Raw genomic sequence first — 26,921 nt, forward strand, 5'->3', positions numbered from 1 at the left:
TGAGCTACAAAGCTGAACACAAGGTTACACAGCTACACCAAAAATAATTTCAAACATGGGTTTCTCTGGCCTCAAACCCTGGGCATTGCCATATGGCCCCTGACACAAACAAACACCATTATTTGCTGAACTACACATTCCACAGGAAGGAACTCATTCCAGAACTTAAGAAGAAAGAAACCCAGTTCAAAGCTGGATTCAAACATAGTTTAATCATAACTGTCTATGTTCATATTTCCACCTTCTCCGTGGTGACAATGGCAACTTTGAAAAATCATTTAAAAAATTTGTACCCAGTAGTTACTTCTAAACAAAAAAACTGCCAACAGCTTACTTTCACGTGAATTTAGGCTCAACATGCGCCAAATGAAAACAAGTTGGGAAAAGCTCCATCCTGCTTTACTGAGCAGTTAGCCATGTGTTCTACAAAACACAATACAAACTGCCTTGAACATGAAACTCATCTTTTCTCAGAATTAGCAGTGAGTCATGAATCCAGCCAGGCCGTGGGTAAGCACTTAGGACGAGCACTGTGCCTCACAGGACGAGTCTGGTTGGACTCACGACAATGCACACAGACACACACTTGGGACTGGGATTGTTTACAGGAGTGCAGATGAGCAGGGGGCCTGCTGTGAGGCCTCAACTCCCACTCAACCTCCTCTGTCCACTTTCACTGGAAACAGCAAGATGGCAGAAAGTGACCCACAGGTGCGGATGAAACTGAAAGGACAGGAGGGCATGCTGAGACAGTGACAATGAAGTGTAGAACTAGGTTTAAGGAAAGAGCCAGAGGATGCGAGCACACAGCACAAAGGTCCCAGTGAAAAAGACAGTGCCAAGACAAAACAAAACAAAAACCCAAACAAGATCTAGGAAAATGAATGGGCTTACAGAAGGCAAGTTTGTAATTAAGAGTCTTTGGGTGTTATTTAAGAATCTGAACTTTTGGGCTCTTACAGTAAACCAGATAAGGCAAGTATATAGCCATGAGTTCCCATTAGCCATGGTTACATAACATCCTATTTAAAAACAAACGAACAGAAGTAGAGGGGACTGTTGTGACTTCTAAGGCAGTGGGCTACACAGTGAGATCCTGAGAAACCTATGAGGACGACAACTTGGACTAAGGTAGAAAACCAGGTAAGTCTGGAATTGACTAAAGATGCAGACTCAGAGTATGGGCTGATGCGAGGATGCGGGGACAGTAGTATCTAAATGAGTCTCTGAATGCCAGGTGTGATGAAAAGATGGCAACTGGAGCTGTTTCTTCCCCTCCAACAATCACACCCACCAAGACCACAGGCAAGAACAGAGTCAGAGCTCAGGAGAGACTTTGAGCTGGTGTGGAAGACAAGGCTGCACAGGAGGACACAATGGGAGCAGCCTGCACACACCTGACTCCTTACCCTCTGCATCTGCTCAGCAGAAAGGAAGTCAGCTACATCAAGCCTATCTTAGTTCTGATTCTGGGGAAACAAAGGCCTAAACGCCACTCTGCTGATGGTCTGGCATGAATTACATGTACTACTAGCAGCTGGTGGCGGAACAAGTCAGTAACTTTAAATGTTCTCGTCTCCACTACCTTTCTGTCCTGCTCGGCCTGTATTTCACCTCTGTGGCGCTCCAGAGCTTTTGCCACCGCTGAGTCGAAGGCCCGCTTTTCTTCTAGCTTTTGCCTCTCAAGGGCTAGCTCGATGTGCTGTTTCTCTGTGGCTTTCTGCTGTGCTAGCTCTCTGTTGAGCTGATCAATACGACGATGGGCATGAGCAATCAACGAGTTCAGGTCATCAGTAGAGAGCTTGTCAGCTAAACAGATAACATCAAAAATATTAATGATGTCACAGAAATTATAAAGCAAAAAGTAGCTAATACAAGATTTAAGTCCTCCAGTCAAACTAGAGATTAAGAGCTACTGTATAGCAACTAAGTTTTGTCAATTCCTAGAAAAATAATAAATAGATGGGTCCTGAGGCCGCACACACAGCTCTTTTCCGAGAACCCAGATCAGTTTTTGTAATCTGAACTCATCGTATACTGGCTTTGTAATTTGCTCTAATTTTACTTCTAAAAACAAAGCTTGTAGACACAATCATTATTACTACATGTCATTTTATGCAGTGCTATGTTAGCCCTAACAAATATTCAGAAGGAAACCAACTCCTACAAGTTCTCTTCTAACCACACACACACACACACACACACACACACACACACACACACGTGTAAAGAAGTAGTCTGCAGGGCTGGAGAGAAGGCTCAGAGGTTAACACTGGCTGCTTTTTCATAGAAACTAGGCTTGATTCCCACACGGAGGTTCATAGCCATCTATAACTCCAATTCTAGGGCAAGCTGAGGCCCTCCTCTGGCCTCCATAAGTACCAGGCATGCCTGCGGTATAGACATACATACCTATAGATAAAACACTCATCACGACATAATATAATTTTTAAGAAAATTTAAAATAAAAGAACTGCTTCTGCTAAAACTAAGGAGTCTCTTGGCTTTGTTTCTTTAAAAAATAAAGACCATTTTGTGAGTATACATAAACATATCTCACGTTTACAACCTTATGATCATTGAACACAGTTGTTCCTAATCATCTATGGATTCCAAAGATGTACAATGGGGAATTGCCAAACACTCATATGCCATTAAAATAAAATAAGCATAATTACTCACCTAGATCAGAAATACCTACAAAGAAACAGAAGAATAGTTTGAAAAAAGAAGGTGCACACTTTGGTTAGCGATCATTAAATAGCAAGAAAAGAGATTACTGGAAAGCAAAATGTTTATTTCCTATATTTACAAGAAGTCATAGACAACAAACATTAAGGCGGGTTGTAATAGTCTAAAAGAACAAAAGAATCACTGGCATTAAAAGCTGTTCTATTTAGAAGGGATTTGTTGCTGTCTCATCATAACAAATCAACTAAACATTTTCCTTGAGGACACAATTTATTATTGTCAACTGAACTCATATACAGACTATTTCTCCATCCCATTCTGAGTTCCAGTGGTAAACCTCTTCCAACTTTCCCATTCTTCTAGAAGGAATGCTTTTTACAGGGGAATTCTGGAACAGAGTCCTTGCAGATCCTGTTACCTTTCTGCTTTCTCCTGAGAGCTGCGCTAAAGGGGTGGACCACAGGCTTCTTAGAAAATTTCACGGGAACATTGCATTAAATTTACATTTAACTTGTGCAAATTAAACCAAGAACTATGACTGCTGAAGTTTTAATGATGTCCTCATCATGATCACAAACACTAGTGAACCAGTGACGAGAAGAGCCACAGCTGTCAGCCTCAGTGACTGCCTCTCTCTGTTTCCCGTTGGCCACTCTGGAGCTAGATCCCAGGCTCTCAAGCACACTAGACAAGTACTGTACCACTAAGCTGTGCCTACAATCAAATTTTAGCCTTTTACTTTGAGACAGCTCTAAGTTATTTAAGCTGCCCTTAAACTCACCCTGTAGCCCAGGAATCTGCAGTACCCTTGCCTCAGCCTCCTCAAATACATGGGATTATCTATCTGCACAACTAGGCTTGTGTCTAATATGAAGTTTGTTAAGGTACCTCTGGCTTTAAATTGAAAGATAATAATTTCTCATTAAAAGGATCTGGTTCTGTGTCAAAATAAAAACTGACAAAGTTGGTTGGGACAATGGAAAAAATGACTATACAGGGCACATGAATACAGCAGTGTGCACTACAGACCATAAGCAATAAAGGAGATGTGCTCATGGACTCTTGATTTGGGTTTTATCAGTCACTTTTCAAAACTGTTTATTTTTATGTATAATGTCTGTGTGTTTGCATGAGTGTTTATGGGCACTATGTGAACGCAGGTGCCTGCAGAGGCCAGAAGAAAGAATAAGATCCCCTAAAACTGGAGTTACACATGTGAGCTACTATGTAAGTGCTAGGAACCAGCCCCCACCCCTGGGTATTCTGTGAGAGCAGTAAGTAAAACTTTTAACTGCTGATCATTCTATCCAGACCCCAAGCATTTTTTATACTTGACATAATGATATAGCCTTCAATAAGAGCTTCATTTAGGGGCTGGAGAGATGGCTCAGAGGTTAAGAGCATTGTCTGCTTTTCCAAAGGTCCTGAGTTCAATTCCCAGCAACCACATGGTTGCTCACAACCATCTGTAATGAGGTCTGCTACCCTTTTCTAGCCTGCAGGCATACACACAGACAGAACATTGTATACATAATAAATAAATTTTTTTTTAAAAAAGAGCTTCATTTACAGGTTCTTAAACCTGTAGTGGTAGTGCTATCCTATTTTATATTATTTTAGTGTTTAATATTTTAAAAAGGGCATTGCATCTATTTATTTATTTGGGTTGAAGTGTGTCATGGCAACTGTGTGGAGTCAGAGAACAACTTTAGGGAGCTGATTATCTCCTTCCTCCATGTGGGTCCAGGTTTGGCAGCATGTGCCCATACTGCCTAGACTTCTCTTCGGAGAGACACAATACCAGTTCACTTGACTGATATACATAAGTGATATCTGGCTGTTTCAAATTCTTCCTTTTCTTTTAGTTCTTTTTGGTGCTGGGGACTAAACTCAGAGTTTGCACATGTTAGCCTAAAGCTCTACCACTGAGCCACCCTCCCTCTAGCCTAATCCTCTCACCACTTTTTTTCTTTCTTTTTTCTTTTCTTTGTATTTTTGGTGATGAGGAGTGGGGGCGGGGTAAGGTTCTAACTTATATTGCTCTGCCTGTCCTGAAACTTGCATACGAACCACACTGACCTCAAACTCACAGAGATCCACTCATTTCTGCCTCCCAAGTATAGCATTAGAAGCATGTGCCACCATACCAGCCCTTTTTGCTTTGTTAGTGCTGAGACTCCAACCCAGGGCCTCTTGCAAACACGGAGAGTCTTCAACAACTGAACTACACCCCTAGTTCTCAAATTCTGTGCTCTTAAAACAGTGCCTCAATGCACTTTTCTGAGTTTTCTTCAGCAAATACACAGGAGCTAAAATGCTGGGGTAGGAGTGTAAACGTCTTCAAGTTCGCTACACTATACATCACAGTCCAACAAACAAGTTGCTACACAACTGATCCCTAGAATCTTCCTATTCATGTCATGTTCCTGGTACACACAATAGGTGGCCCATATCAGTTCACCCTCAGATGATTGTGGCACCTTAATTTTATGTTTTTGAGACAAGGTCTCATTATGTAGCCCAGGATGTCTTGGAACTCATTATGTAGACCAGACTGACTTCAAACCAGACTGGATCCTTGTTCCTCTGCTTCCCAAGTATTGGGACTGAAGGTATGCACTATCACAGCTGGCAACTGTGATCACCTTTTAACTAATTCTCTGCCCTTAGGGCATCAACCGCTCCTCAATTTCATAATCTCAGAAGAATGAATTTTCCAGCTAGGAACAGCAGTGAACGCCTGTAATCCCCAGCACTAGAGAGGCTGAAACTGATGAGTAACAAACTTGAGAACAGTCTGGAAAAGTTGGGGTTGCTAATAGAATTTTCAGCTGTACCTTAATTAATCCATTCCAAAGATTTTTAAGTATCAAATGATTTGATTAAGTATATATACATTACATATCTTAACAAAGTTAAATACTCTAACTCATTTGGATCCTATTTTTAATTTTTAAGTAGCAAATTAGAACTGAATCTTGAATCATACAGAATTAAACACTAGCTGAGGTACTGCTCACCATGATGAAAACTATAGGAGTAATGCCAATGTGCTACTTGCTACAGCGGCAACAGAGACAAACAATACCCTATATACTAAGTGCACTCCAGAAGCACTGAGATTAGAAGTCTGGACTTGAAGCAGGTTTGGATTAGTTGATTAGCTGCTAAAATCCAGAGAGAAAATGGATATTAGTTGTACTTACTCATCCCTTTCCATCCAGGGGTTATGTCGGGAGTAATACTGTCCAGTTCTTTTCTAAAGTCATCTCTTGCTTGGACTACAAGTTCATGATACTGAGACACCACTTTAGCCTCGGACTGAGCAGCCTGGACCTAAGCAGATACAAGAAGTCTCTGACTAAATGGAACAAAAAGTACCATCTACACTCTAAGAAACCAATCTGACTAGAGGGTAGAAACAAAATACAGAAATCTAAAGATCAGAAAATAGAAATTAAACCTGTCTTCTTTTTTAGGTTTTGTGTGTGTGTGTGTGTGTGTGTGGTTTTTTTGAGACGGAGTTTCTTTATATAATAGTGCTAGCTGTCCTGCGCTATAGAACAGGCTGGCCTCGAACTCACAGAGATCCGCCTACCTGCATCCCAAGTGCTGGGATTAAAGGCGTCCACCACCATGCCTGGCTTTCTTTACATTTTTTATTTCTTTTGTGAAAGCGTGTGTTTTGCCTGTGTATATGTGAGTTTTCATGTGTCATAGGATGTGAACAGAAGCCAGTGGACACCTTGTAGGAACCAGTTCTCTCCTTCCGCTAACAGAACCCCAGAAACCCAATTAAGATCACTGTTCTTGTAGGCAAGTGCTCTTCTATTGCTGCTAGCCCTCCCACACAAACTTAGAAGCACTTAGCACTAGTATTTTTCTTTTTACAATAAATACATTTACAATGAAAAATTTAGATAGTAGGAATCTTATTATTTTCTTGAATTCTTAGAAATGCTTTTATAGTTATTTTAAAATATAAAATATTGCCGGGCGGTGGTGGCGCACGCCTTTAATCCCAGCACTCGGGAGGCAGAGGTAGGCGGATCTCTGGGAGTTCGAGACCAGCCTGGTCTACAAGAGCTAGTTCCAGGACAGGCTCCAAAGCTACAGAGAAACCCTGTCTCGAAAAACCAGAAAAAAACAAATACAAAATAAAAAAATAAAATAAAATATTATGAACACTTCAGAAACATACCTTTTTGACCACATTATCCAGATCAACTATCATGTTGTGAAGTTTCCCCTCTGCAGCAGTTATATGAGGCTTGGCCCCAGCAACCTCTCTTTTCTTTGCATCTTCAATTACACTTTTCATCTTCTCTAACTCTTCTCTGAGGCAAAAAGGAAAAAAAATAGGGCTCAGTATAATTCTTATCAACCTTATTAAGAGTTTTGATGTAAATATACGACAGGAATAGCCAGCCAGGTAGTGGTGGCACACACCTTTAATCCCAGCACTTGGGAGGCAGAGGCAGGTGGATCTTTGTGAGTTCAAGGCCAGCCTGATCTACAAGAGCTAGTTCCAAAACAGGCCCCAAAGCTACAGAAAACCCTGTCTTGGAAAAAAAAAAAAAGACAGGACTAGCCTAAGGCCATGCGTGAGATTCAGGTTTTAGAACAGACCTATATCGGTTTCGGTGCTTTTACCTTAGTTGTGTTGTTTAGCTTTTTGTCAACTTGCCCCAAGCTGCAATCATCTAAGACAGTACCTCAACTGAGAACAGGTCCCCATCAGACTGGTCTGTAGGCAAGCCTGGGAAGCATATTTTGGATTGATGATTGATGTGAAGAGCCCAGCTAACTGTGGGTAGGTACCATCCCTGGGGGCAGGTGGTCCTGGCAGATACAAGAAACTAGACTGAGCAAGCCATGAGGAACAAGCTATAAGCCAAGTTCCTCTATGGCCTCTGCTTCAGTTCCTGCCTCCGAACGAGTTCCTGCCCTGACTTCCTTCAGTGATGGACTGTTGATTAGGATGTGTGAGACAAATAAGTCCTTTCCTCCCCAAGCTGCTCTGGTCATGGTCTTTATCATAGCAAGAGAAACCAAACTAAGGTACTAGCTTTAGCCAGTTTGTAGGAAGAAAGGTCAAGGTAGCAAATCGCTCAATAAATTAACTACTTTTGCAAATTGTTATAATAAATATTCTCAATTCTGATAAAACTGTACTGATCATCCCATTAATATCTAGAAATTATCCAGGTAATGGTGGCACATACCTTTTATCCCAGCACTCGGGAGGCAGAGGCAGGTTGGTCTACAGAGTATGTTCCAGGACAACCAGAGCTACATACAGAGAAACCTTGTTTCAGAAAAGAAAAAGAAAAAAAGAATCTAGAAATTAGAATAGAACAATGGTAACTGAGTAGACACAATTTCTAAGCAGCAATCCAATGCAAACCTGACTTTTACGTATTTTCATGTGCACTGGTGTTTTGTCTACATGTATGTCTGCGTGAGGGTGTCAGAACCCCTGAAACTGAAGTTACAGTCTTGAGCTGCCATGAGGGTGCTGGAAATTGAACTCAGGTGGAAGAGCAGCCAGTGCTCTGAACCACAGAGCCGTGTCTCCAGTCCCCAACAAACCTATTTTAATTTAACTGTGCTTCATAAATTTATTCTTCTAAATCTTCCAGTTCCTGGGGCCAGTTCAGAGCATACACTGGTGGAGAAGTAAGGGAATGGTTTCTCTGCTTCTTCATTTATACAGATCACACAGAGAAAGTCCAGTCCAAAGAAAGCCACCAGGAGTCTCCAATTACTTGTTAAAGTCCATGGGTAATTACTTGGCTTTGAGAAGGGCATCAGCAGCTTCATCAACTGCCTTTCTTCGTTCCTTCAACGCACCCTCCACTGTCCGCCACTGGGCCGACTTCTTCTCACCTGCGATCTAAACAAAATTTTTAGTTATATAAGCATAACGAATTCCTTTCCCTAGGATTATATGCAGAATTCTGTGCCATTAAATTCCGAGAAAAAAATTATAGACAGTGTTTCTCCAGAAGAGGAATTCATTATCTCACAGGGTTAGGAATTTTTGCTGTTTGTTTTTTAAGACAAGATTTCTCTGTGTAGTTCTGATTTTGTGGAACTCGATCTGCAGATCAGGCTGGCTTCAAAGTCATAGAAATCCATCTGCCTCTGCCTCCTAGGTGCTTGGATAAAAGGTATGCACCATCACTGCCTGACTGGGTTAGAAATTTTTTTTTTTAATGTGTTTATTATTAGATTTTCAAAACAGCCAGGCCTGGTGGTACATGCCTTTAATCTCAACACTCAAGGACTCGAGACAGATGGATCTGTGAATTCCAGCCAGCCTGTTCTACATAGGGCATTGTACGATAGGGCAACACGGTTGACTTCAGGAGTTTCCTTCAGCAGCAATTCTCCACATTACACTTCCAGACATCTGATACGGTCTCTGTTTAAAGGGCACATCAATTACCAGCGGAGAATTTAAAAGCAGTCTTCTTGACAAAGAGATATCTTTCACTGTATTAGACCACTGTGACAGTCTAATAAAATCAGTCTTAGAATAAAATTTTAACCCTTAAATTGAAATTCCGAAAGATTTCAAAAGAATTCCTTTCAACACACTGATAAAATATTTAAAATCATAAAAAATAGAAACTGACACCTACTGATAAGACTAATAAAGCCCCTCAATTTAACACTGATGATCATAAACATCTCAAATGATATCCAAGTACTACAATGAAATATAGAAAGATGAACCTTGCCTCTTACTACTGAACTCTTCATAAAGATACAAACATGAATGACAAAGATGTATCTTTCTGAAGGCAATCCAGGTTTACAGAGGCCTAGAAAGAAGAACCCTGTAAGTGTAATTGTTTCCCAACACTATGAAAAAATAATTCCAGACCTGATGGTGGTGGTGTACGCCTTTAATCTCATCACTTGAACAGCAGAGGCAGGCAGACCTCTAAGTCCTAGGCTAGCCTGGTCTACAAATCAAGTTCCAGGGCAGCCAGGGCTGTCACACAGAGAAACTCTGTCTCTAAATAATAAATGAAACAAAAAACAAAAGAGAATGAAAGAAAAATTAATTCAGGACCATCCGGATGGTTCAACAGAAAAGAGGTTTGCACACAAACCTGACAACCTGAGTTTTATCCCTGAAATCCATATAAATAAGCTGGAGGCAGGGGCATGCATCTGTAATGCCAGCATCCCGGCACCGAGGCAGGAGACAGAAGCAGAGGAATCACCCGAAAGCTAATGGGCCACTAGCCAACACTACACAATGTGGCAGAAACCAGAGACACTGCCTCATCAAAGCAAAAGGAACTGACTCCTTAAAGTTGTCTTCCGACCTCAATACATGCACCATGACATGAACACACGCATACTCATATACTCATCTATGGCCATACCGCCCTGAATGCACCCCGTCTGATCTCGGAAGCTAAGCAGGGTCGCACCTGGTTAGTACTTGGGATGGGAGACTGCCTGGGAATACCGGGTGCTATAGGCTGATCAGTGCGGCTGTTATACTCTCTGAACTTCAGGTAAGCTTTTTTTATTAAGATACACATAAAATATCACTACAGTCTAAACTCTAGTTCCAAGGCTTTTGACACCCTCACATAGGCATACACAAACCAGTAAGCATAAAATAAAAATAAATTTAATAAAATTTATGAATGAATGAATGAATGAATGAATGAATGAATGAATGAATGAATAAAACAACTGAACCACAGCCCTACTGTAGCTGGGATCTGTGTTGATGTCCATAGTCCAAGTTACCACCAAAGGTCACACGGATGTCAGTGTCTGTGCTACCACTGGGGGACATACTGATGTGAGCAGTCTGCGCTGCCACCTGAGGTCATGGTGAAGTACAGGCAGTATCTCACTGCCACCAAAGATCATGTCTGGGTCCGAGGCCCTATGGCAGTCAGAGTTTGTGTTGATGTCTGTGATGTGAGGTACCACCAAAGGTCATGCAGAGTTCATGGTGGGCACTGCTACCTGAAGTCATTAGATGCTCACAGCCCATGCAGCTGCCAGGGGCCATCATGATCTGAGTGGCCCGAGCTGCTATCAAGGGCCCTGCCTGGGTCTGTGGTCTTATTACAGCTGGGTCTCTGTTGATGCCCACGGCCTATGTCAGCACCAAAGGTCATGCAGGTGTCTACGGTCTGGGCTGCAGCCAGAAGTCATGTAGATATCCATAGGCTACACTGTCACCAGGAGCCATATTGATGTGGCTGACCTGAGGTCATGTTGATGTTCGTGGTTCCAGCAGCCTATGAGGGTCATGTCAGGCTCTATGGTTCTACTGAAGCAGGAGGCCATGGTCATGGTTTGTGCTTTTGCTAGAAACAGAGTGGCAGTCCATGGACCATGCTTCCCACTGACTATGAAGCGCAAGGAGACAGCTTTTGCCATATTGATAAGTGCGCCTACGGAAGGCCTCTGTGACACCCCCCCACACACAAAAAAGAAGTAACAGCCTAGACAGGAAGTCATCAAAGAGAACTCTGAACAATAATTCTCCACAAATGGTGGCTGCTGGTAGAGGTGTGGGAGGGGAGGAACTCAGTTCTATATAAGGGACAGGCCACTAGAATCTGACCGTGTTCCAGCAAACACGCTGATAACACAGAGGACTGTCTTTCTTTTTTTAGACTTCTTTTTGTTGTTGTTATTTGTTCAGTTTTTAAGACAGGGTTTCCAGGCAACTACAGAGCCAGTCCTAGAACTCACTCTGTAGACCTGGCTAGCCTTCAACTCACAGAGATCCACCTGCCTCTGGCTCCCAAGTGCTGGGATTAAAGGCGTGCACCACCACCACCATCTGTTTTGTTTCTTTTTTAACTTCTTTTGAAAGTGTCTACGGTATATAGAAAATTTTAGTATTATTTCTTAAAATTTCATATCATTCTAAAATATCTAAAAATTTAAAGTTTAGTCACAGAAATGCTTGGCTGGACATGGTAGTGCACGCCTTTAATTTCAGCATATGGGAGGCAAGGCAGGCAGATCTTTGAGTTCTAGGGTAGCCTGGTCTAGTTAATTCCAGGACAGTCAGAGCTACACAGAGAAACCCCACCTGCAAAAAAATTAATTAATTAATAAACGGTAAAAAAAAAAAAAAAACCACATTGAAGGACTATTAAGAAGAGCAAATGTAAACTCTCTCAAGCCAGGTGAAGCTGTATCCACCTAGCAATCTTAACACTTTCCAAGTACAGACCATAAGCATCTTGTGTTCAAGCTTATCCTTAGCTACAGTGAGCTCAGCACCAGCCTGTAAAATTATTTTATTGAAAACACTGCTTAAAAGTTGGAAACTAGCCGGGCGGTGGTGGCGCACGCCTTTAATCCCAGCACTTGGGAGGCAGAGGCAGGCAGATCTCTGTGAGTTCGAGACCAGCCTGGTCTACAAGAGCTAGTTCCAGGACAGGCTCCAAAACCAAAGAAAAACCCTGTCTCGAAAAACCAAAAAAAAAAAAAAAAAGTTGAAAACTACATTTTAACATTTGCTGAAGATATTACTATCAGGTATCGTGTATCAGCTACACAATGAATTCAGTATCAGGCTGAATAACGAGACCCTGTCTCAAAAAACAAAACCACCGAGTTCTCACACTGTAACAGTTCTGTGGTTCATGTAAAATATATTTGAATGTTTTTCTCAATTTTGTTTGGTTGTTTCTTTTGAGACAAAGTCTCACTATGAAGCACTGACTGGCCTGGAACCTGCCATGTAAATCAGGCTGGTCTCAAACCCAAAAGATCTGCCTACGTCTGTCTTCCTTGTGCTGAGATTAAAGATGTGCACCAACAGTCTCCAGCTGTTTTGTATTTTTAAGACAATTATTGTAGCTAAACATACACCTGTTATATCCCTACTCAGGAGGCTTATACAAGAGTACCACTGCAAGAATGAAGCCAGGCTGGCCTCCTTAATGAATTGCAGGTTAGACTGGGATACACACTGAGAAGATCCTGATTTAAAAATACACAAGGAAAAAGAGTTATTGTTGACCGTCTTTACTCTGTGAGAAAGCCTGTATCGGACAGAAACAATCGGTCTATTACATAGATCAACCCCTGTGGCGCACCTCAGAACTGTCCATGGCTGTTTTCAGTACGTTGGAGTGTGCATTGACAGCCTGAACTGCAGCATTCTGGGCTGTAATAGCCTGCAGAGTAACAGATGCAGTCTGGCTCAGGGCATCTTCTAAACTCTTGGCTAAAGCTGAAAAGAGAAACAACAGTTAAAAACAAATCCTCCTTGCAAAAGACTAAACTCTCTTTTATCCTAAGTTTTCTGGTGCTTCTCAAAACACACCAAACAGGACTGGAGAGACTGCTCAGCGGTTAAGAGCATTGCCTGCTCTTCCAAAGGTCCTGAGTTCAATTCCCAGCAACCACATGGTGGCTTACAACCATCTGTAATGAGGTCTGGTGCCCTCTTCTGGCCTTCAGACATACATGCAGAAAGAAAATATTGTACACATAATAAATAAATATTTTTTAAAAAAACACACGAAAAAAAAAAAAAAACACACGAAACAAAATAAGCTATACATGGGACCCAATTTTAGGAAAGCATAATTCTCTTCAAAGTACAGGGGCTGTGGTGGGAACGTAGTGAGAGAAATGGCTCGTAGCACTGCTGTATTCGCAGAGGATCAGGCTTTAGTTCCTAGTGCTCACATGGCAGTTCAAAGCTGCCTGTAACTTGACATCTGTGAACTTTAACATCCTCTTCTGGCCTCCACAGGTACTGGGCACATGCATGGTACACATACACACATGCAGGAAAACTTTCACACAGACAAAAACAACCAATACATCATAAAAAGGAAATATGGATGGCCGATCTGTCAGAGTTTACTATATTATTTTCACTTTTATAAAGCTTGAATTTTCTAAAATAAAAGGCGTTTCAGGGGAAAGATATCTTAGAAAGGCTAATATAATCAATAAATAAAGGTTTAGAATATTCTGAAGAGAATACATACACATAGCATAATCATTAACTATTTCATTTCATAAAAATTGCAGACTCACCAGAAAAAAAATGCCTATTTTCTACTTCTCAACAAAATATTCAAAGAATTCAAGAAATTGGACACCAAAAGATCACATAACCCAATAAAAAAAAAATGGAGTACAGACCTAAACAGAGAACTCTCAACAGAGGAATCTAAAATGGCCAAAAGACACTTAAGGAAATGTTCAACATCCTTAGCCATCAGAGAAATGCAAATCAAAACAACTGAGATTCCATCTTGCACCTGTAAGAATGGCCAAGATCAAAAACACTGACGACAACTTATGCTGGAGAGGCTGTGGGGAAAAGGGAACACTTCTGCATTGCTGGTGGAAATGCAAGCTGGGACAACCCCTTAGGATGTCAGTGTGGCGATTTCTCAAAAAATTAGGAAACAACCTTTCTCAAGACCCAGTAATACCACTCTTGGGTATATATCCAAACAATGCTCAATTATGCCACAAGGACATGTGCTCAACTATGTTCATAGCAGCTTTGTTTGTCATAGCCAGAACCTGGAAACAACCTAAATGCCCCTCGATCAAAGAATGAATAGGAAAAATGTGGTACATTTACACAATGGAGTACTACACAGCAGAAAAAAGTAACGACAGCTTGAATTTTGCAGGAAAAAGGTTGGAGCTAGAAAACATCATTTTGAGTGAGGTAACCGAGACCCAGAAAGACAATTATCACATGTACTCACTCATAGGTGGTTTTTAAACATAAAGCAAAGAAAGCCAGCCTACAAATCACAATCCCAGAGAACTTAGACAACAATACAGACACTAAGAGAGACTTACATAGATCTAATCTACATGGGAAGTGAAAAGTAGAAAAAGACAAGATCTCCTGAGTAAATTGGGAGCATGGGGACCTTGGGGGAGGGTTGAAGAGGGGAGGGGAAAGACAGAGAGGGGAGCAGAGAAAAATGTAGAGCTCAATAAATATCATGAAAAAAAAAAAAAGAGGAAAAACCCTAGTACTTGTCCAGGATACAAGAAGATACCAGACCAAGGAGAAAGAAAACAAACAAGAAAACATGACAACAAAAAAGTAAGAGAAAAGCTGTGTGTGGTCCTTAATCCCCGCACTCAGGAGTCAGCGGCAGGAGGACCACGACACATTATACAGCAAACCTTGTATCTCAAGCAAGGCTGATGAGAAGGCTCAACAGGTAAAGGTACTTGCTGCTGTCAAGCCTAACAAAGTGAGTTCAATCCTTGAAACACACATGGTGCAAGGAGAAAACTGCCTCCCACATGGTCTCTGATCTCCACATATACATGCCAAGGTACTTCTGCCCCCAGACACATATAAACATAAATAAATAAGACTTAAGGCAGACCTCGTCTAAAACAAAAAAACAAAATTAAACAAACAACAACATAATAACAAAAACCAAAGGGAGGCTTGGAATGGAGAGTTTCTCCACAAAAGCAAACAAGAAGTCAACAGCAATATTGGCTATATTAAAAGCTGTCTTTCCTCTCTCTCCCTTTTTTTTTTTTTTTTTTTTTATTCTGTGAGAATCCGGAGGAGACATAGTGTCCAAGTGTACACAGGTAAGTGAAAAAGGCAATAGTGAGAAAATACCAAGAAACTGAGATCAAACTACAGCTTAATCTAAAGAGCAAGGTATCGGGGCTGGAGAGATGGCTCAGTGGTTAAGAGCACTGACTGCTCTTCCAGAGGACCCGGGTTCAATTCCCAGCACCCACATGGCAGCTCATAACTGTGAAGATGCATTTGCAGGGGATCTGACACTTTCACACCAATGCACATAAAATAAAGTTAAACAATAAAATATTAAAAGAAAAAAAAAGGGGGCAAGGTATCAAGAGACCAAGAGGGAAGTGAAGAAAAGGAGGTACTTGGATCTTGGGAGTTTTTTTGAGACAGGGTTTCTCTGTGTAGCCCTGGCTGTCCTGGAACTCTCTCTATAGACCAGGCTGACCTTGAACTCACAAAGATCCATCTGACTAGGTGTCTTGAGTGCTAGGATTAAAGTGTGTGCTACCGTCACCAGGTTCAATGCTACTTTCTTTAGATATCTATCTACTATGCTCTAATCCTTGATTTTAAAAAAAGTGTACATGCATACATAGTTCTAAGGCTTAAAGGAAAATTAAGAAGCAAAGCAATGATACTAAACCTTTTCAGTTTGTCTAAACCAAACCATTAGAATTTAAACCCACCCCAAAGAGAACAGCCACAGCAGAATATTCTGCATCTCCGATGGATAACTTAAGTCAAAGCACCATATGATAAAGGAACAGAAAAGTGAGGAGAAAATATGAATTCAACATATACTCTTACATTTTAGATGACTGAGGCAGAAAAATTGTGAGGTCAAGACCATTCTGGGCTACACAATAAAGTCAAAATCAGTTTGAGCTACTTATGGAAAAAGTATCAAAGAGACAGATGAGAAGAGGGGGAAGAAATATGACCATTATGGAAAACTGGGAAAATATAAAAACATTTCACTGAGAATTTGTTCATTTGCCTAACATTTTCAATTATCTCTAACAAGGCCAAGAATGAAAGAGAACACATACAGTTAAAACAGCAAAAGAGCCAGGCGGTGGTGGCGCACACCTTTAATCCCAGCACTCGGGAGGCAGAGGCAGGTGGATCTCTATGAGTTTTGGCCAGTCTGGTCTACAGAGCAATTTCCAGAACTGGCTCCATAGCTACTGAGAAACCCTGTTTTGAAAACAAAACAAAACAAAATAAAAAACAAACAAACAAACAAACAAAAAACAGCAAAAGAACCACTCAAGTCCAGCGCTTCCACAGATGCCCTACTCCTAAGGCTCCTTCTTCCACATATATCCTCTCTCACAATGGCAACTCCTTACAACAGGGCAGAACCAACAAGGGGTCAAAGAAACAAAGTCAGGTTTAGCAGCAGAAAAAACAAGTGATGTCGTCAGAGAGAAAATTCACAAAGCTGCAGGAGAATTTGAAAGTCACTTTCTGTTCAGCGAGAACCCTTTTACACCCCTTACTTCCAAAGTCACTAACATACAACACTGCATCTCCTGAAAACAGGGGCATCTATTACCATTTTTTAAACTATCAAAAACCTAACAGGGGGCTGGGGAGATGGCTCAGTGGGTAAAATGCTCGCTGCTCAAACATGAGAATTCAAGTTCAGATCCCCACCAGCTATGTAAAAGCTGTGCACTGCAGCAAGTGCATCTTTAACCACAATGCTGGGGTGGACAGTCAGGCAGACGCAGGAGGCCCAATGACCAGTCAGTCTCACCCAGCAGTTCTTAACCTTCCTAATGCTGCAACCCCTTAATACAGTTACTCATGTTGTGGTGATTCCCAACTATAACATTTTTTTTTCTGCTACTTCATAACTGTAATTTTGCTACTATTATGAATCATAATGTAAATATCTGATATACAGATGGTCTTAGGTGATCCCCAAAGGGGTTATAACCCACAGGATGAGACCTAGCTGAAACAACAAGTTGAAGGGTCAATGAGAGAGATCTTGTCTCAAAAAAATTAGGTGGAGGGCTGGAGAGATGGCTCAGTGATTAAGAGCACTTGCTGCTCTTCCAGAGGTCCTGAGTTCAATTCCCAGCAACCACATGGTGGCTCACAACCATCTATACTGAGATCTGGCGCCCTCCTCTGGCGTGCAGGCATACATTGAGGCAGAATGTTGTATACATAATAAATAAATAATTTTTTTAAAAAAAATAACAAAAAATTAGGTGGAGAGCAATACAAGAAAATATCTGAAGTCAATCTCTGGGCTCTAGACACTCACAGATGAGTGAACCTAAACGAACAAACACACACACACACCACAAAATAACACAGAACTGAAAGTTAAGAGGAAATACACTTATTTTGCTAAAGACTAGCAACATGTAGAACACCCTCTTTCCCAAGATTGTCAACGGAGAGAGTCCGGAGTGGATGTATTATAGGCTGCAGTGTGAGTCTGTGAGGCTCACGCTCATAGACATACATACAAGCTTCCCCCACCCCTTCCTGAGACAGGGTTTCTCTGTGTAGCCTTGGCTGTCCTGGAATTAGCTCTGTAGACCAGGCTGTCCTCAAACTCACAGAGATCCACCTGCCTCTGTCCCCAACTGTTGGGATTAAAGGCATGTGCCACCACTGCCTAACTAAGCATACAAGTTTTAAAGGTTGAAATAATTCAGTTCTGTTCCATGGAGTTATAACAAAAGCTTTGTACTAGAAATAATAAAATGGGTTCGCAATGTTCACCAGTTACAACTCATGTAACCTGGGTGAGAGCAGTTTTGAAGGAAAGAGCACAACTGATGAAATGGTGGGAGCCAGGCAACCACATGAAGAAACAAAGGAAACCACAACCAGCTACTGGATGACAAGCGGATGACGGATGAAGACAGCGACTTGATTTACATACACTCCTTCTCAACTTGTTCTTGCTTTTCCTGTTGTGCTAGGCGAGCTGCGACTTCTTCAGGTGGTCGCTCCCTTACAGAAGACGAGAATGCTTCCTCTTGCAGCAAAAGTGAACAAGAGGAAAGCAAATTTCAACATTTTCAACAGCTAACAAGAATACAAAGTACTGATGGCAATGCAGGGTGGCAAGGATTCTAAACATCACCCTCTTCCGACTCCACAGAAAATGTGGGATTAGCTGATAACATTTTCAAGGATTACCTTAGACTTTGAAATTTAAATCTTTCCTAGGCAAATCTGAGGGTTGGAAACCAGTCTAGGTACACATTTTCCAAAGTATCTGAGGGCCCAGGCAAAGGTGTTCTGGTGAGAAAACATCTATATCACAACACATGAATAATTAAACTACCTGAGGTTACAGATGTGGGTTTTCCTTCACCAATGTCGGAACGATCAGTTTTTACAGCGTCCTCATGCTGAACCGCAGGGGCTGGGACCGAAAGTGTGTCACCTGCTGCAGAAATAATTTGAGCTGCCCCTGTAGATGCTATAAATACACATTATGCATGGTACTTGTACTGCCTTTAACCCACAGGCAAGAATCTACTGCAGAGCACTTCACACTGTACTACTTAAAAACACAAATGCTTCTACAACCCTGTGTGTGAATGAATAACCACAGAAACAGAAAACTGAAAAAAGTTGAGAAAGTACAAGGCAAAGTCTTCTCAGCACCTACAGACACTTTAATCCCTCTTACCTTAAAGAAAGGCTTCTAGTAACAGTGCTAAATCTAAGCACAGGGAAGTGGACATCAGAGTAATTTACCAAAAAAGAACAGCAAAAGAAAAAGGAGTCTGTGTCACAGGAGGAGACAGAAGAAAGCAATCAGCAGAGGGACTCGAACAGTCCTGAAGTATGGCAGAGACAAAGGAAGATGTGAAAGATGTGGAACAGAATGACAGTTTGAAACATAGGGAAGATGATGTTCACAGTGAAGACAGTGTGTGAAGAAAGAACTCATTTAAAAGAAAAAACTTCAGAAAGACTAATTTATAAACAAAAATGTTGATGTAAGAGAAAAACAATTCTAGAGATGAAATGGGTAGAAAATCAGTAAAATGAGACAAACTTTGTTTTAAAAATTAAAAGCCTCGTTCAAAAGATAAACCTATAATGTTAACAAAACCTATTGACTGGTCTCCCTGTTTCTGCCCTGGCTCATGTATCTATGTACTATTCTGTTTTTGAGGCAAAGTCTCAGTCGCCCAGGCTATTCCTAGAACTCACTATGTAGTTGAGGTTAGTTTTGGACTGTTAATCTTCCTGCCTGTCTCCCAAGTGCTAGGATTATGTGCCACCACTTACTGACAAAACAAATCTTCTAAAAATAGATGCTAGCCATAAAGCCCCTGGCTCAGACCCTCCAACATCTCTCCACTCCACTCCAAATATAAAACAAAACTCTTACTATGGTTTCCAGGCCACCTTTCTGCTTCCTTGGTAGACCTGCCACTGTTCCCACTCACTCGGCTCCTTCCTGGACATGGCGAGCCTTGGCACCGACTGGTGCCTGGGACACTTTACCACAGCAGGTATCTCTGTGACTTTCTCACTCCCTTCTAGCTTTCTAGCTTTTGCTCAAACAACACCTTTCAGGTAAGATTTCCTGATTTTTCCTGATTAAAGCCACAAATACCTTTCCTCCCCTGGCTGACTCTGTGCTTCACCCATCTGTAGATGAAGTTCCTCCCTTGTCCCATCAAGGAATATTAGCACACTGTTTTCTCATTGTAAAGTGTTTGTTCACTGGTAGGTCCCCAGCTCCTATAATGCACACTCAGGGAGTATTTGCTTAATCAGAGTCCAGTGATTCATCAAGTCAGAAGCAACTGTAGACATTGAGACAACTTCTCCCATTATACCTTCCAAAGAGTAGCTCTAACAAGTACCTGCTGAAGCTGGAGTGTCTCCCTTCTGTTTCTGGGATTGTGCCATGGGCAGCCTGGAGTCTTTCATCACCTCTGATACGCTGGAGATTTTTAGTGGACCAGACTGTATCTTGGAAAGGGAAATGTTTGATATTTAGAATACAATGTTGACTTTAAAAGGGAACATATAGTAATATTCTTTTTTAAAGGTCAGGTTATCAACATTTTGCAATATACTCATAGAAAAAAGCTGTCATTACTACAAAAATGTATTCCAAAAACTTAATTCCAAAGGACTAGCCCATGTATTAGCATTAAAGGCTTCTATGAAATAATAAAGCATATGACATATGACATACATCCCTTTTTTATCTCTAACACTGAAAAGGCTATTTCCACCTCTACAATATGCAGTCAGTTAGGAACAAATGACTGATGAGAGGCCGGAGTGAAAAGGAACATTAGCTTGGTGTTTCTTTTATTGCCAGGATTCATGCAATTATACATGAGGGGAGGGTACAGGAGAGAAGGGGGGAAGGAAATGTGAGGGGAGGGGAGAGGAGAGGAAGGAGATGAAAAAAGCAAAAAAAGAAAGAAAGGAAGGAAGAAAGGAGATAGGGGACCAATGGCCAGCTTCTGGGCCAACATTTAACCATTAACCATTTAACCATGAAGCCATTAACCTGGCTTCATTAACTGTATCTTGTTTATTTTCAACATTTGTTTATTGGAGGGAGAGGCACACATCACAGCACTCATATGGCAGAAGAACAACTCGGCAGAGTCAGCCCTTTCCTTCCAACATGTGATCATTGGTCTTGACGGCAAGACTTTACCTACTGAACCATCTTGACAGCCTATTGTAAGACAATCCTTACAATCTCATTTTTATATTTGGTTCTTAAGAAACTAAAAATGTTTAAAAGTTCCTGGCAAACGGTGACACGAAAGCATGGCAGTGCTTATTTCAGAAGAGTCCACACTGACATGAATATAATCTATAATTTTTCAGAAATCTGGGGAATGCAGACTGAAGACAGGAAAGACCAGGTACATGGGAACGCCTCTACTTCAGAAGACAAGTGGGAAATGAAAGGATCAAGGTCAAGGTAGATTAAACAAAATAGAGAGCTAACAAAATAAAAACAATAATAGAAAATCTAGCAATTCTAATCCAGCAACCTGGTAACCACTACTAGCTGTACTACTAAAAAAGCAAATAGCGAGCTGAGGGCTCAGTGGTAGAGCCCTGTTGAGCTCTGAGCTCAGTCCCTAGCACCACCGGGGGACGGTGGCACGTGAGTTTTGAGCTAGTACAGTATAGTATCCTATGCTGTTCAAGTACAAACAGTCTGCAAAGCAACTAGGCAACTAAGTAGTGAGCACAGGCAAAAGCCATTCAGAGATAATTCATTCACAAAAGATGATACTTGTGATTATGCTGAGTAGGAAATAAACACTACTCTCAACTTCTCAGCCAGACTCCCTGCTCCTAGAAGGGCTATTGGCTTATCTCCCCTGGATCCTACAGCTTAAAACTGACTAAAGATTTTAGATGAAGTCACAGGATTCTGTGAGTATTACAGGGGCTTTACTGTCTGTTTTAGTCACTTTAAACCTTTTAAAGGTCTAAGAAATAACGAATTGGAAGGCCAGCCAGGAACAATGTGGTTGGTTATGATGAAGAAACCAGGCAACACTTTTTAATCAATAGAATTGGTCTCTAGGCCATTCTAGATACTGGACTTAACTATCTGATCAGCCACGTCCAGTCTCATAGCATAAAGAAAGAAATACCTAATGCAAACAAACCAAAAAACCCATGTTCTTTTGTACATCTCTTCTATCTGTGTGTAAACAAGATGCTGTGTTTGAATTAAGAAATACTTAAGATTAGTAGATGGAGCAATGCCTTGGCAGTTAAGGACACTGGCTGCTCTTCCAGAGGACCAGGGTTTGATTCCCAGTTCCCACATGGCGACTCCCAACTGATACAACTCCAGTTCCAGAGAACCTGACATCCTCTGCTGCTCTCCATGGACACAGGCATACATGTAATATGCAAACATACATATTGGCCAAAACACCCATACACTTAAGTTTTTAAAAGGGGGCTGGATAGATGACTCAGTGGTTAAGAACACTGGAGGTTTTTCCAGAGGACCCAGGTTCAGTTCCTAGCACCCACATGGTGATTCATAGCCACTTGTAGCTCTAATTCCAGGAGATGCAATGTACTTCTTTTAAAGATGAACTTAAAAATTTTAAGCTACAGCTGGCAAGATGGCTCAGCGGGTAAAAATATTTGTACAGGCCTGACAACCTGAGCCTGATCCCTGAATCCCACCATGGAAGAACACACCCCCAAAAATATACTCTCATCTCCACACTGATGTTGGAACACGAACACACACACATACACACACACACACACACACACGTAAGTACATAATAATAGCAATAATGGATAAAATTTAAAATAAATTATTTCTTAAAGTTTTAAGCTAGTGGCGTGTATAGGAAGTGAAACTGAAGAACATGTGCAATGCTCCAGGACACTGAAGAGCATTCCTGTCACTGTCAACCAAAGAGCAGACAGTAAATGTGTGCCTTTTACTTTCTTTCTAAAGCGAGCTGTAACTAGCTACAACAATAAGGTGTATACTGACCACTCTACATTATGTGCTTAGGGCACTAAGTCAGGTGCACAGCCACAACTGTGCCTCACGCCACAGGCCAGCCAGTACCTCTGTCCTACACACCTCTCTGATTTACCCACGTGCAATGTTATTTTTAAATGTGGTATTTAAGAGCATTTATGGAATTCCCACAGGCTAAAATCATACTTGTATAGATTACTATTAGTCAAGTTGAAGAGAACTAACAAACATACATTCAGCAAGATGCAAGTGAGTTATACACAAATACTGTTGTCCAGATGAAAACAGCTTGCTTTTAAAAAATATTCCATAGCCAGGTATAATGGCACATTCCTGTAACCCCAGAACCTAGGAGGTGAACCCAGACGATAAGGAGAGTCTGAGTTATGTAAAACTCTGTCTCAAAAAATAAGCAGTTGAGTTGAAAGTACTCCACAGCATAAACTGAAACACTGTTTAAATTCTTACCGGCTTCTTTGGCAAGGGGACAGTATAAGGTGCAGAGCCAAGAACCATCTCAAAGAGCTTGTCTGAGTAAGGTATGGTTTTCTCTACACTTTCCCGGAAATGGGAATCCCATTTGGCATACATGATAGTGCCACCAACCCCTCCACCAACGAACAAAAGGCCAGCTCCAGCAATTTTACCAGCAGTCAACCTAAAAGAGAGAAATAGGAAAAATATCATACTTTCTTGTTTTCCATTTATCTACTTTTCTACTGAGTCTTATAGACCTCTTCACTTCCATGTCCCTACCACTAACTTGGACCAGAGCAGTCAACTGTAACAACATAGCTGCAAACCACCTTTTCTTGATCATTTTTAACTTGTCTGCAATATAAAATAACAATATTTATACACGGGTGACAAAAACTTTAAGGTAAGAACTAGAACAGAGAAAGCGAAACAGCCTCTTATTGAACCCTGAAACCTGATGGTCACAATTATGAGACTGTCTGAAGTACCTCAAATCACGAACTTTCAAAGCTCCTCTTCTCCAAGCTTTTCTGTACAATAAAGTACAATAAAGAAAATTCTTTTTAGGGAGAAAAAGTTTCTCTTCTAAAGAGAGATACCTTGCTCAGCCTAAACACAGGGGCAGCACATTGGTCAGGCCTCAGTGTGATGGATAGGACAGACTTCTTGACTCCCCATGGGAGGCCATACCCTCTGAGAAAGAAGGTGGGGCGGGGGAAAAGGTGGAAGGACAGGATGAAGGGAGGGAAGGAGAACTGGGAGTGATATGTAAAATTAAAAAATAAAAAAAAAAAAAGCTAATTCTAACACTCTATAGGCCGGGGCAGGAGGACTGACCTGAGACCAAAGCCAGACCGGGCTACAGAGCAGGACTTCTAATTAAATTAAATTTAAATTTGAAAATTACTGAGCTAGAGAAGTAGGCCAAATCTTTTTCAGCATGTCTCAAATTGGGAAAGGAAGACAAAAAATTGTCACCAGAACTAACAAGAACTTTTTAAACTTACGACCTAAATGCATGCCTATAAAACAGAAGCTCCGTACCACCCAGTTACCAAAGGAGCACAAGAAGTATCATTAGCAAAGCCTTACCCAAAGTAATGTATCAGACAGGCCTCCTCAGACCTCAGAGCAAAGCTGCAGCATAGTATAGTAGTTCCCCCTTACCTGTGGGCATTTGTTTCAAAAACCCCAGATGATGCCTGAAGTCAGAGACAGAATCAAACACTGCATTTTTTCTTTTTTTTTTCGAGACAGGGTTTCTCTGTGGCTTTGGAGCCTGTCCTGGAACTAGCTCTGTAGACCAGGCTGGTCTCGAACTCACAGAGATTCACCTGCCTCTGCCTCCCAAGTGTGGGATTAAAGGCGTGCGCCACCACCGCCCGGCCAATGACAAAGTTTAACTTATCAGTTAAACACAGTAAGAGAACTATAACAATAATTAAATAGAACAATTTTAACAATGTATTACAATAAAATGGTTATGTGAATGTAGTCCTGCTCAAAATATGTTCTTGATGCCCAACACTCAGGAGGTAGAGGTAGGCAGATCTCTCATGAGTTTGAGACCAGGCTGGTCTACATAGTGAGTTCCAGGAAGCTAGGATCATATAGAGACCCTGTCTCAAAAAAAAGTCTTACTACACTGCACTCAGCCTTCCAATGATGAACATATGTAATTGAAACCATGGATGTGATCAGAATACTATTTCCTTAATAAAAGTTAAGTTTATGCAGCCACGTCCAAATTCAAAGTAACATGCACGCACGCATCTGTTATTAGCATGCAGTAAGAGCCTGGTGCCAGGCAGACAAGCCACATACCCAGAGCTGCTTGAAGTGGAGTATCTACGGCATGGTCGTAGTGGGCGGAGGACAGACTTCCCACACAGACAGCTCTAAAGGAGGAGAAGACATACATCAATACATTAAGGAATTTGGAAACACGGTGGCTCACACTTTTAATTCCAGCACTCTGCAGGTTAGAAAGGATCACAAACTACAGACCAGTTCAAAGCCCCACAACCTCAAAATACAAAACAATTATATAAATCTCAGAAGCTTTCAGAATTGACAATTCAGAAAAAATATTTTATTACCAATGTATTCAAAGGCTAGGCTCACAAACAAATGTAATCAAACAAAAATCACCTTACTTTCAGAAATCAATCTACCACAAAACACTTTTCTAGATGTTTAAACCAGTTCTGCACCAGCACTTAAAAGGCTGAAGCATAGCTGGGCATGGTGGCGCACGCCTTTAATCCAGCAGACAGGAGGCAGAGACAGGCAGATCTCTGTGAGTTTAGTTTGAGACCAGCCTGGTCTATAAAGTATCTCAAATCTCCCCTGCCTCCCCCCCAACAAAAGGCTAAAGCAGGAAGATGGCTACAAGTCTAAGGCCAGCCAGTCTGGAATACACAGTGAGACCTTGTCTCAAAAACAAAAATAAAATAAATCCCTAACCTTAAAACAGTAATTCAGAAAAATTATTCTTAAGTATTTCTTTGTTGTCTAATTTCTAAGAGTTTTTTCATGTTTAAATTACATTCACTTATTCATTTAGTGTCTCTGTGTGCACACATGCCACACCCCATGAGTAAGGGTCAGTGGATAACTTATGGGAACCATTTCTCTACTTCTACTACGTGAGATCTGGAATCAAACTCAGACTATCAGACTTGGCTGTAAGTGCCTTTACTCACTGAGCTATCTCTCAGGCCCATTCTTTCTTTTTTTTTTAATGGAGGGCAAGGGTCCAATAACACGGTGTGGCGATCAAGAGTAAACTGAACAGAATCAGTCTCTCCTCCCACCTTTATGTGGGTTAACGGGCTCAAACTCAGCTCGCCAGGCTTGTACAACAAGCATCTTTACTAGGACCATCTGGCAGGCCCTAGCTGGTTTTGTTGTCACTGTTTTGTGAGACAGGGTATCACACAGCCCAGACTGACCTTGATCTCTTGATCCCCCTGCCTCCAACTCCCAAGTGCTAGGAACACACAAAGGCAACCGTTAATAGTTTGATAAGAGAATCTCAGACTCATTGGCATTTTTAAGAGTCACATATGTTACTTATTTCTTGAATGCCACTGGAATTTTCTGTAAGCTTTCTAAACTGGAGGAAAAAGGTCACCAGGGGCACGCCCCTGAGCTGTGCCATATCAAAGTCCTTCAGTGGAATCCTCTTTGCTTCTGGTGCACAAGATAAGAGTCCCTGTCACTTATTTGTACCCATTCCCAAGACATTCCATTTCACTGTGGGCGCAAGAACCATAGACTATGTGGATTGAGCTCTCTGAAACAGTGAACCAAATAAATCTTCACTCCCTGTTTACTTTGAATATCTGGTCACAGCAACACCAAAGCCTAACTACTAATACATGGTGAATCCGGACTGGATTTAAACAAGGGAAAAAAAAAAGTGAAAAGGATACTGGATACTACCAGAGAAAATGAGTGAGCCATAACTATGTCTGAGGTGCAAACAGCCTGCATGTTCTGGAAAAGGAACAACAGAAGGTGTAAAAACAAGAACCCAAAGGGAAGAACTGAAAACTACACAGAAAAAAATCCCACGCATCAGGAATGACCCCCAATCAGGGAATCAGCCTTCATACCCAGCTAGGTTCTGCATCTGTTATGGAACTGACTATGACTGCTGGGCACCTCTTGCTGTCTGCTTTTTTGAAAGAAACT

The 26,921-nt window shown here is 41.4% G+C and overlaps 1 protein-coding gene and 1 pseudogene across 11 annotated transcripts in view; one reads left to right on the forward strand and one right to left on the reverse strand.

Moving 5' to 3' along the window:
* Window positions 1-26,921, reverse strand: part of Immt (inner membrane mitochondrial protein) — a 41,444-nt gene that overhangs the window by 3,635 nt on the left and 10,888 nt on the right. Inside the window, exons 2-12 of one of the 11 annotated variants that reach the window (XM_057763872.1) lie at window positions 25,047-25,120; window positions 23,214-23,403; window positions 20,107-20,215; window positions 18,564-18,665; window positions 18,156-18,251; window positions 12,795-12,931; window positions 8,484-8,587; window positions 6,893-7,028; window positions 5,898-6,027; window positions 2,683-2,697; window positions 1,586-1,809 (exon numbers count right to left, since the gene is read on the reverse strand). In XM_057763872.1, the coding sequence (XP_057619855.1) occupies window positions 1,586-1,809; window positions 2,683-2,697; window positions 5,898-6,027; window positions 6,893-7,028; window positions 8,484-8,587; window positions 12,795-12,931; window positions 18,156-18,251; window positions 18,564-18,665; window positions 20,107-20,215; window positions 23,214-23,403; window positions 25,047-25,120 (1,317 nt within the window). Of the gene's footprint in view, window positions 1-1,585; window positions 1,810-2,682; window positions 2,698-5,897; window positions 6,028-6,892; window positions 7,029-8,483; window positions 8,588-12,794; window positions 12,932-18,147; window positions 18,252-18,563; window positions 18,702-20,106; window positions 20,216-23,213; window positions 23,404-25,046; window positions 25,121-26,921 lie in introns of those variants that run through there. The other 10 variants (XM_057763849.1, XM_057763862.1, XM_057763856.1 and 7 more) reach the window with 10 other exon arrangements.
* On the forward strand, window positions 10,081-10,195 carry LOC130889973 (5S ribosomal RNA; annotated as a pseudogene).

This window comes from Chionomys nivalis, chromosome 1 (genome assembly GCF_950005125.1).
Source record: "Chionomys nivalis chromosome 1, mChiNiv1.1, whole genome shotgun sequence".
Lineage (NCBI taxonomy): Eukaryota > Metazoa > Chordata > Mammalia > Rodentia > Cricetidae > Chionomys > Chionomys nivalis.